Source organism: Oncorhynchus masou, chromosome 25 (genome assembly GCF_036934945.1).
Source record: "Oncorhynchus masou masou isolate Uvic2021 chromosome 25, UVic_Omas_1.1, whole genome shotgun sequence".
NCBI lineage: Eukaryota > Metazoa > Chordata > Actinopteri > Salmoniformes > Salmonidae > Oncorhynchus > Oncorhynchus masou.
In genome coordinates, this window is record NC_088236.1 from 17,763,100 (window position 1) to 17,775,258 (window position 12,159).

The 12,159-nt window shown below is 44.1% G+C and overlaps 1 protein-coding gene across 2 annotated transcripts in view; it reads left to right on the top strand.

The window, feature by feature from the left end:
- The first annotated feature begins 1,617 nt into the window (after nt 1-1,617).
- LOC135513846 (G protein-coupled receptor kinase 5-like) overlaps nt 1,618-12,159 on the top strand; it is a 49,071-nt gene continuing 38,529 nt past the window's right edge. Inside the window, exon 1 of one of the 2 annotated variants that reach the window (XM_064936804.1) lies at nt 1,618-2,309. In XM_064936804.1, the coding sequence (XP_064792876.1) occupies nt 2,258-2,309 (52 nt within the window). In that variant the 5' untranslated portion in view covers nt 1,618-2,257. The remainder of the gene's footprint in view (nt 2,310-12,159) is intronic. The other variant, XM_064936803.1, reaches the window with a different exon arrangement.

Genomic DNA, 12,159 nt, shown 5'->3' on the forward strand with positions numbered 1-12,159 from the left:
TAAGACTGGTGGAAATCTGTCCTTTGGTCTGGTGTGTCCAAATTTGAGATTTTTGATTCCAACCGCCGTGTCTTTATGAGATGCAGAGTAGGTGAACAGATTATCTCTGCATGTGTGGTTCCCACCATGAAGCATGGAGGAGGAGGTGTGATGGTGCTTTGCTGTTGACACTGTTAGTTATTTATTTAGAATTCAAGGCACACTTAACCAGCATGGCTACCACAGCATTCTGCAGCGATACACCATCCCATCTGGTTTGCGCTTAGTGGGACTGTCATTTGTTTTTCAACAGGACAATGACCTAACACACCTCCAGGCTGTGTAAGGGCTATTTGACCAAGAAGGAGAGGGATGGAGTGCTGCAACAGATGACCTGGTCTCCACAATCACCCGACCTCAACCCAATTGAGATGGTTTGGGATGAGTTGGACCGCAGAGTGAAGGAAAAGCAGCCGACAAGTGCTCAGCATACAGTTGAAGTCGGGAAGTTTACATACACCTTAGCCAACTACATTTAAACTCAGTTTTTCACAATTCCTGACATTTAATCTTAGTAAAAATGTCCAGTCTCATCTGGTTTGCGCTTGGTGGGAATATAATTTGTTTTTCAACAGGACAATGACCCAACATACTTCCAGGCTGTGTAAGGGCTATTTGACCAAGAAAGGAGAGTGATGGAGTGTGTTCCCGTTTTGTCATACAACACAACGCCACAGATGTCTCAAGTTTTGAAGGAGCGTGCAATTGACATGCTGACTGCAGGAATGTCCACCAGAGCTGTTGCCAGATAATTGAATGTTAATTTCTCTACCATAAGCGGCTTCCAATGCTGTTTTAGAGAATTTGGCAGTACATCCACAACCGCGGACCACGTGTACAAACGCCAGCCCAGCTTCCTCACTTGCGGGATCGTCTGAGACCAGACACCTGATGAAACTGAGTATTTTTGTTAGTAATAAAGACTTTTTGTGGGGAAAAACTCATTCTGATTGGCTGTGCCTGGCTCTCAAGTGGGTGGACCTGGCTGCCAATTGGGTGGGCCTATGCCCACCCATGGCTGCACCCCTGCCCAGTCTTGTGAAATCCATATATTAGGGCCTCAGGAATACATTTCAATTGACTGATGTCATTATATGAACTGTAACTCGGTAAAACTATTGAAATTCTTGCATATTGCGTTAATATTTTTGTTCAGTATATATGAACCTAAGAAGACAGGCAGAGAATCACCAATGGCATAAAGTCTACTGGTAGGCCTGTATGAGATCTTGAGATAATTGGATGTTGTGTTTGATCAGTTTTCATAATTAAAATATGTTATTGTGCACCGCGGTTCTTAGGCTTTCCATGTCAGATGAAAAACAGCATTTGAACAACGGCCAATAGCCTATGTATGGGGAACATCACCTTTATCAATATCATTCTTTCTCCCAAGGTCTTTCATCTTCAGTTCTACCGCTTGGCATTGCATTGGGAGGGGATGGCAAGAATGTGCCGCTATCAGATGTCTTTGACAGCCAGACAGGCATACTCAGCAACGCATACGTCATGGGCCAGATATGAACACGCCCCTTCCGACTGGCTGCGTGTTCCACGGGCGATGGAATGGAATATTGGAACCACCAACTTGGTGGATCAAGATTTGCGAACTCTTACTATAAATCATTGAACTTCCATAGACTGTACACTGTACACATCCAAATGTAACCGACATATTGACCAGAACCACTGGGGAAACCGCTTAGAGCTCCGCCAAACGTTACAACCAAGATAAAAAAACAGCCCTTTCCCTTTTTTTTTATTACGCACCAAGAGGTGGAGCACGTTGAGTCTAGTACACTTCACCAACTCCCACCAGTGCTACTGGTCTGTGCTTCAGCCGCTGTTACGAATGCGTTACCAAAGGATGTAGGTCTTGCCGAGGTCTCGGGCTGTTTCGGGATGTATTGATGGCTCAACAGTCCTATCCTTCTTTGATTCCGCACCAAATTTCGCACGAAACACAACAGTCTCCGGAATTGGAATGGAAATGCCCTCCGGACGCTGTATTCGGAGCCGACAATATGAACCATGCCCTAGTTAGTATTACAAGGATTTCCTCGATTGCCTGTGTATAGACTTTCAAGGAATTTGAAATGTATACATTTGATTCGGATTTGGAGTAAAACGAAAAGCAATTTAGCCGTGAAGAGCAAGGTGTTGCTGTGCCGACGTAAAAACAACAACGCAACTATTCAGCAAAATCAAAGGATTTTAGATGGAGCTGGAGAATATTGTGGCCAATACGGTACTGTTAAAAGCAAGAGAAGGTAGGTCTTCAAACAGCCTAATAAAATGAATGAACCATTTCGACGCGTAGAATGGGGTTCGAATTCCATTTTGTGTTGAATGCTACAGTGATGCAATCTAAATTGTCTTTGAACATGATATTTATAGATGCTATGCTGCTCTAAAATCTACTTTATACCATACACCACCACCTTCATCATCACCAAACCACATGTTTTATTGCTTATGATAGGCTTTTAAACCCTTCAATGTATCCATTCCTAGCTCAATGGATGTCCAATCTAGCTTATGTATGTTTAGGCCTGTAGGTTAAAATCGTTTGACAGTCCCTACGTTTGTGAACAAAGGTCCCTCTAAATGTAATTTAAAAAAATAACCGCGCACATCAGCTTTAGGTTTTGTTTAACGAATTGTTTTCTGCGTGATTATGATTAGACTGTAGTAGAGCCCACCAGTGAAACTGTAACCATTCTTTCGCAATATTCAACATGTTCAGACAGTATGATTAGAACTGGGGTCAAACTCTGGTCTGATGATCATTTGCTACAGTTGGCAGTGGCACATTTATGATGATCTATGACGTGATCGGAATCTAAATGCTATGGTGGTCTCCGTGCAGCAAAATGCAGCCTTTTTTTACTTCGATACCCCAAACAACCGTGTGATTGGGCACTTAGGTTCTGTCAATTTCATTTTTACCGTCTGTTTGTGTTAGGGCATAATCTGTGTGTTCGGCAGGTGGAGAGTTTCGGAGCTGTTTTAGTTATTAACCTTCATTAATCTTTAAGGAAATATTATTTCACGTGCACATAGGCCTATCCCTTCACTTCAGACTCGACCAAGGATCCAAACTGATGAAATTATTGGCATTGCAGTACGTTACTAATGATAATGTTATGGCTCTTATGTCGTGTTTTTGCCATAAAATAATGAGAATGTTATGGCTCTTATGTCGTGTTAATGCCATAAGATACAGCGTCCCGTCTATCTGAATACATAAAAAAAACTGAGAAGGCTGTGTTCCTCTCACTCTGAGAAATGCACCGTTAGACACACACACACACACACACACACACACACACACACACACACACACACACACACACACACACACACACACACACACACACACACACACACACACACACACACACACACACACACACACAGAGAGAGAGAGAGTTGTGCATGGTGTAATGTGGCTACAGGCTCTCTGTGGAGTTGAGCAGTGACGCAGGAGAAGGCAGTGTTCCTATGGTTGGCCTAGTGGTTATCTCACAGTAATAATGACATACTTATGGATTGGCTGCACTCTGGGTCAAAGATAGGACAGACATAGAGAAAGAGACGGATGTTTGCAGTCAGTGTACCACTGCCATACAAGGGTCCTTCGTTGTTTTGAGATGCAGCTTGAAACCAGCCTACTAGTGTCAAATAAAAACTGCCAGATCACAGATGATTCCAAAGAAAATCAGAGCATCAAACAGTCTCTTATAGCACAGGTACTGTATTTGGCAACCAGTCCTCAGGTGATCCAAACATATTAAATAGTTTAGTCATGATTGTGAACCACTGCTGGTCCAGGAGTGGTATAGTGTTCTCTAATCTGAATAACATGGAACTGTCATATGTTCAGATATGTGCAAGATAATGAAAATAACGTATCTATTTTGAAGTCATTTTTTGGTGGTGTCCCTTTAAATTGAATGAAATAAGAAGATGACATGGCGACCCATGACAGATCCTTGTTGTCCCAGCTGCTCTATACCCGAGCCAGCATAGTATGGGTTGGGTTGGCACAACAGTGTGTAAACCATGGTCTGGTACATCCCAAAAACTGAAAGGGGTTTTCATTGGTCATCAGTGGATTCACTGTTGCTTTTTGCTCAGAGTTGATAGTGAAAAGGCAGACATGATCAACAGAGATTTGAACTGTGAAGAGCTGATGTTTTATTTATAAGATCTCGTTGAAGATGGCTCCATAACAAGTGATCAACTGTCAACTTATCTTTTGTGATTCATTGCTGATTGGAGTGTGTTGTGTATCGAGTCTCATGAGTGCTTAGTTGTTTAGATTCTGCCTGGAAATGACTAGGGGCCGTAACTGACAGAGCCCAGAGTGCCAACGGTTGAATGAATGCCTGTGAGATTCTGTCAAAGTCCGGGGTGTACAGGGATGCTCCTATCTCTGTGTGTGTGCTGTGTACTTACACTGTATGCTGAGGCTGGTTGAGGTCACAGCACAGGGACATAGTGAGAATGTGAATGGAGAAGAGAGAACCATACATATTCCTGTTTGTTTATGCAAGTGTGTCTCAGCCAAGGCTGAACGGAGAGATCCTCATTCCTTGTCCGAATGCTCCCAGAGTCAGAGAGACAACAGGAAAGCCCAGTTTCCACTCAGCTCCCAGTGTTTACGCCAGCGTCCTCACACTTCCCAAATCACTGGAATAAAGTAAACTGTAGCCAAGCAGAGAAATAAAAAGCCATCAATATCCCCTGCCTTCTGCAGAGCTGACCAGGGAGAGAGAGGCCCTATTCCAGTACTTGGTAAATGCATCCCTCTGCTCTCCTTTATTCCTTTGAAGTAAGTAATCATCACTAATCTGACACGACTGAGTTGGTCTAAGCGCAGCTTCAGGTTAACCAATTCAGTCATGTAAGGTAAGTGATCACAAGGGAGGATCTGTTAAGGGGCCAGAGGATGGAGTAGAACTTATTCAGGCCTGCTGAAGAGGACCTTTGATGACATCACAGTTAAGATTCCAGGAAGTTTATCTCACCTGCTCTGTCTCAAATACCAACAGAGTAGCTAGTAAGACCTGAGTATAATTCAGAATCAGGAAATCTCCCTCCGTTTCTCCCTGGTGTCCAGTATTCTTGTTTTTGTGGAGGATGCTGAGGGGATGATGCAGTGAAATCCAAACCTCCATTCAGCCATCTCATCTCTGCTGAGGATCACCTAACAGCTCATATTACCAGTCACAGCCCACAGTGTTGGAAGATGCTGACGTGTTGAACATAGAAATAATAAAGGTGCAATCCAAAAGTTCTACTTCTCTTGTGACAATGGGGAAAGTGCAAACAGTCAATTTGAATTAAAACACACAATTACTGCGCTTGTTGTCCTGTTCCTCTGGATTTTGTGCCTTTGCACTCACAAAGACCTCTCCCCTCAGTCCTCCAAAACGTCTTGAGAAGACAAAGTAACTGGAAGTTGAGCATCCGCATTGTGCCTTAAATGCTAGTTTCATCAATGTGAAAGCAGAAGTGTTTTACATGTCATATTACCCTGGAAGTGTTATAGAACAGCGAGGGCAGCAGTGTTTCTTCCTGTTAAAATACTAAGCGTCACTTGTACTTGATTTTTAGGAAGCATTTCCTCTGAGATCTGCTTCTTCTATTCGCTGAACTGTGGAAGGGAGGCATCTCCATTACGTGTGTGAGTAAGGAGCGTGTGAATTCCTGTGTGTGTGTGTAATCTTAGCTCCGACGAGGGCAACATCCTGCAGTAGACCCTGTGCTCATGATGCCTGCATGTGTGTGTACGCGCTTCCCCATTCACAACTGTCACATTGACAGCAGCCGTGGAACCCAAGCCACCTGAACGAACGTCATCAGCGGTTTAAATGGAGAGTAAAGGGAAAAGTGTGTTGTTGAATTCAGATGTGTTGTTGGGATAGCAGACGTGGAGCAACAGAATTATAGCCTAGGTGCCAGCCTGCAATTTTAGATTCATGCCTCCGTTGTTGGCCAACAGAACAGGCTAAGAGAATAGCATTGCCGATCCATGTCTTCCCTGTTTTCAGATACTGTTGCCCTTTTTTAATCGAGGAAGTTGGTAACCAAGCTATGTTGGATGGATGGCCTCCTCTTACCTGAGACAATTGTCTTGTTCAACCTCTGTTCTAGAATAAAAGGTGTTCTAGAGTGAAGGAACAAATGTTCTAGAATGAAGGGACGAGAGTTGTATCTAGAATGAAATGCGAACATGTACTTAAACTGAGAGAATTTTTCTCGAATAGAGGAAAAGGAATGAATTGATGGATTGTCTGATGAAAACAAACATGCAGATTTTAGGGCTTTATCTTAAACTGGCAAAACAGACAATAAACCAAACATTGTAGTACAAACAACACCATCTGTCTGTCATTGAAAGGTCACAAACACTGACAAGCATTCCCCTCACTTCTACTGAGGTGAACTGAGGAGAAACATGGTGAGAAAATGGCAGCAGTCTTTCTAAAGCCAACAGCTACCTCTGACGTGGGGCGGCAGGTACCTGCCACTCTGGGGCGGCAGGTAGCCTAGTGGTTAGAGCATTGGGCCAGTAACCGAAAAATTGCTAGATTGAATCCCCAAGCTGATAAGGTAAAAATCTGTCGTTCTGCCACAGTTCCTAGGCCGTCGTTGTAAATAATAATTTGTTCTAGTTAAATGGCTGTTACATCTATGCAGATGAATGCTATTGGAATGTTAATCACCATTTATTCCCAGGCACAAGATAATATGGCTGTTTGCTGAATCAGCGGGTTTTACTTCAGCAATATGTAATGAGATAGACACAGACAAGATGATGGATCTTTAAGATGGTTTTGAAGGAAAGCAAGACAGACAGAGTAAAAGAGTGAGGGTACACAGTGGGCACTGGGCATTGTGAAATAGTGTGAGCCACTATCTCTGTCACTAAACCCAATGTAGTCCTGCGTGCCATAGCTGACTGACTACTGTGTGACCATGTCCACACTGTCTTGTCAGCTGACTTGTGCTGAGTGGTTCATTGGTTATACTGGCAGTGCCCACGAAGGAAGTTGAACATTATGAGACTATTACTAATACATTCTAACAATATTGGAAAAGGACAGTTTTAGGTAATAGGAGATGCCTGTTGGTCAATGTTCCCTCAAATCTTTTGGGGTACTAAGCAAATTTCCGGTCTGCTGAGCGCGAACTTGAACATTGAAAATTCTGTGCAACTTCCAGCCAATGTGTGGTGTTCAATGTAGGCCTGCATTCCATGAGCCTTTTGAGGAAAAACTTGCAGGGCTTGGCATTAACCTGTTTATCCACTTGTCCTTCAGACAAGGTGGTGACTGAAAATGTGTTTTTGTTGTTTGATGCAAGAAACCACTTTACAAAATAAAATGCATTATTATTCTCATACCATTATTACAGAGAATCATTTACATTACATTTACATTTAAGTCATTTAGCAGACGCTCTTATCCAGAGCGACTTACAAATTGGTGAATTCACCTTCTGACATCCATTGCATAGTAGCATTATCAGAAATAGATAGTGTCAATATAAATAAAATAATATACAGTATGTACAAGAACAATATCAATAACGATAGTGATAAATGAGATAAGTTATATGCATACAATCAGGGGTAAAGTGGCTGAGCAGCAGGATAACAAAACAAATAGTAGCAGTACCGTGTGTTGAAAGAGTCATTTGAATAGAGGCACTGCAGATAGTGCTGATAACTAGTCCGTCCGAACCAGTTATTGTCTAGCTGTGTCCAGTCCAGGTGGTGCTTGTACAGGCAAACCATCTATGAGAGGAAGGATGTCAGCGTTGCACAGCAGCTGAAACCTGGTCCCGACAGTCCGAACGCTCCTTGGCGACAACAACACCAGGTTTCAGAGCATCGAAGCTGTAAAACAGAATCAGACAAATTATGCTACCCTCTGCCTATTGGCTACTTAGCTTATTCAGACCGTCTCAGAATACAACACTGCCCCTTTACCTAACTGGGCTAATAACTCACTAACTAGCAAAGGATATAAACAAAATGTGCACACGAGGCTACATGCAGCTCTTGCTTTGATCTCAAAAGAAGCTAAACTACTCACGACCACAGCTGTATGGCACAGATCCGTATATGGCAATGGTCTATTTGCATATATGCCTTTTGCAGCTTTAATTGGTTATGCTGCACCGGTCTGTGTAGAGTACGGGCTGGGTCTGTGTAGAGTACGGGCTGAGTCGTGCTCAGTAGAATCCTACTCTGTGTTCTGCCTACAGCAAAATCTCTTGCACAGCTCATTTTGTTTTGGTATGTTGAATGGGAAGTGGCTAATATTGAGATGATTCCATCACAATTGCCACAGTAAAGGGAAACGTTGATAGTGTTAACTAACAGGGAAAACTCTACGAAGTTGCGTGAAGTTAAATCTCATGCTTGTCTCCTTGGGCTGATAGTTCTTCTGGGCTCTGTGCAGCAGTCTCGTGGCCGCACAGTTTAGAGGGAACATTGCTGCTGGTGCTGGAAGGTGTAGGGTGCTGGAGCTGGAAGGTGTAGGGTGCTGGAGCTGGAAGGTGTAGGGTGCTGGAGCTGGAAGGTGTAGGGTGCTGGAGCTGGAAGGTGTAGGGTGCTGGAGCTGGAAGGGAGGGTGCTGGAAGGTGCAGGGTGCTGGAATGGTGTAGTGTGCTGGTGCTGGATATATTATTATTATATTATGCAGGGTGCTGGAAGGTGTAGTGTGCTGGTGCTGGAAGGTGTAGGGTGCTGGTGCTGGAAGGTGTAGGGTGCTGGTGCTGGAAGGTGTAGGGTGCAGGGTGCTGGAAGGTGTAGGGTGCTGGTGCTGGAAGGTGTAGGGTGCTGGAAGGTGTAGGGTGCTGGAGCTGGAAGGTGTAGGGTGCTGGTGCTGGAAGGTGTAGGGTGCTGGAGTTGTAAGGTGTAGGGTGCTGGTGCTGGAAGGTGTAGGGTGTGTGAAAAACCCTATCATGGTAGAGAGGTAAAAAAAAAATCCTTGATAAACATTTGGATAGTAGTTATTACTGCAAGTGAGAGTGATTTTGTCTTAAAAATATACCCGCAAAGTGTAAAATGGTAGTAGATGCACAGTCAACACATTCAGTATAGTATATGTGGCCCATGCAGGAATCCAACTACTGTAGTACTGCAAGCACCATATGCACGCTCCAGACAACTGTGGTTAGATAGTGCATACTTGACAATCTAGCTACAGGTTTTTTCTTATTTGTCACATGCACCGAATACAACGGATGTAGACTTTACCATGAAAGGCTTGCTTACGAGCCCTTCTCAACGATGCAGTGAAAAATATATATAATAATACAAAATAAATATGGATGGATCTCACCTCAGGCTTACTTTGTGAGGAGCCTTTGTTGTAAGGTGAGAAAATGCTGCTCGGTCGTGTTATAGCACAAGTCTCAGCAAGCCACAGGAGGCAAAAAAAAAAAAAAACAGGATTTATGCTCCCTATAAAGATTCATGTCTGTTTCAGACATCATTGGCTACTTTGCAGTAGATTTTCCTAAATAAGCGTATTACCTTCTCGTGTCCTGACTTCCATGGTGACTGATCTGGCAGGATCAGTCATGATGAACACCTATCCACTATGCAGTGCATTTGTGTGTGCAGCCTGGAGTGTGTTCCCTAAGGGCTTCTCTCAGAGGGCTGAGCCATGACATAATGCTGAGGAGTTTTATTCAGGAGACAACTGAAGATCGTTAATGGGAGGAGAATCCTACCCATGAAAGAATAGTTGAGAGGCCCAGGTCAGCCCGTTTCCTCTCTGTGTGCTTCTGTTTGTTTGTGTGGACACAGGGAAAAATACAGAATTTTTTTACATACTAGCTGTCGCTCACACATAGCTACAGAGCAAGCCCCCACCCTCATGAACAAGCCCCCACCCTCATGAACAAGCCCCCACCCTTCATGAAGCTGAAAGGTAGCTATGGTTCTATTCTTTGTGCTGTCATGTGTTGCCTTGTGTAGGAGAATTGTCTTTGTTATTTTAGTGTCTGTCCGTGCATGTTGAATCTCTTTAGACAAACCCAATGAATATTTAATGTTTGAAGTGGAAAATTATCAATATCTATAGGACTACTCATCTCTGAGTTTGGCTTGTGTACATTCACTGTGTACACACACACACACACACACCAGAAAAGGGAATGAACATGTAGTAGTTAAGGGGTAGACATTGACCCAGTGGCCTCTAAAAGTTGTTAAATTTGGGCTGTTTTCCCAGTTCCCAGACCTTATCAGAGTTATCTATTAAAGGCTATTTTTGGTATTCCTGAGTCCCTTGGTATGCCCCAGATCCATCACTAATTTTAGGGCCCTCAACACGACACAGAAAGGGTATATTAAGGAGAAGAGGGTTGCAAGTCCGATACTTGAGAATGTTGGCATACAAAGCAGGAGAGAGTGGAGGACAGGGGAAGGCACAACAGAATTAGCTATTTAGAAGATCACTACCATATATTCCAAATATGAAATTACCTTGGTTATTTTTCCTGAGAGGGAATGTCTTGTGTGGTATTTGGCATACTGCAGCAGTGACACTGGACTTTCAGATGTGTTTGGTTTCAGCAGTGCATGACCAGGCAGTTAACACTACTCTCTTCAGATGAACAAACAATCTGACTGTGTTCTGTATCCATTAATCACACAGGAGAGCGGGAGAACCAGGAGAGCGGGAGAACCAGGAGAGAGGGAGAACCAGGAGTGGAAAGGAAAGGGGGTGAACCAGGGGAGGAGAGGGAGTGTGAACCCGTGAACCCGGAGAGGGGGGGCAAACAAGGAGAGGGGGCAAATGACGAGAGGGGGACAAACGAGGAGAGGGGAGCGATTCAGGAGAGGAGAGGGTGTGAACCAGGAGAGAAGAGGATAGGTTGTGAACCAAGAGAGGAGAGGTTGTGAACCAAGAGAGGAGAGGAGAGGGGGTCTACCAAGAGAGAAGAGGGGCGATCCAGGAGAGGAGATGGGGCGAACCAGGAGATGGGAGGAGAAGGGGTGAACCAAGAGAAGAGAGGGGGAGAGATCCAGGAGAGGAAAGGGGAGAGAAGAGGTGATGGGGTGTATGAGGAGAGAGGGTGAACCAGGAGAGGAGATGGGGTGAACCAGGAGAGGAGAGGAGATGGGGTGAACCAGGAGAGGAGATGGGGTGAACCAGGACAGGAGAGGAGATGGGGTGAACCAGGACAGGAGAGGAGGTGAACCAGGAGAGGATAGGTGAGGGGTGAACCAGGAGAGGATAGGTGATGGTGTCTACCAGGAGAGGAGAGGGGGTGAACCAGGAGAGGAGAGGTTGATGAACCAAGAGAGGGTGAACTCTGGTCTGGTAGGAGAAAGAGGATGGATGAGCTTTCATAGAGAGAAGAGGATTTGAGCATTCAGACAGAGGAAGTGTGTGTGTGTGTGTGTGTGTGTGTGTGTGTGTGTGTGTGCGCACAGGAAAGGATATGGAGAACAGCCGTAGAGGAAGTGAAGAGCCTAGAGAGGGCCATCGTAATCACTTTAACCCTGTTTCCGGAATTGCTGTGTGAGGCGACTATCTTTGATTTTGTCATTTTGTGTGTCTGTGTGTCCATGCGCGTGAGCTGTGCACTTATGTGTGTTGTGGTTTGATGGTTGCCTGTTTGTGTGTGTTGGAGACAATAGCCTTTTGGACAGAATCAGTCCTATCCTGGGGCAGCAGGCGGCCTAGTGTTTAGAGCGTTGGGCCAGATATCAAAAAGTGACTAGTTCGAATCCGTGAACTGACTTTGTAAAACAATCTGCCCACCTTAGCCCTAATTGCTCACAGAGTGCTGTCAATAATGGCTGCCCAGCTAGCACATAATGTTCTCAGAACCATGTTCTTTGTAGGTGGGATTATCAGTACTTCTGCATAATGTTTCTTACAGGTCTCCTCATGGTTCTATTTCAAATGTTTTCAAATTGTTCAGAGAATGTTAAGAAACAGTTTTTTCTTCTGTGGAAAATTCAGTACTTCAGCATAACGTTTTCTACAGGTTTCCTCATGGTTCTATTTTAAAGTCATGTTCTCAGCACATGAATAAAACTTTCCATAAAAACCACAAGAAAAAATGAATAACGTTCAGAAT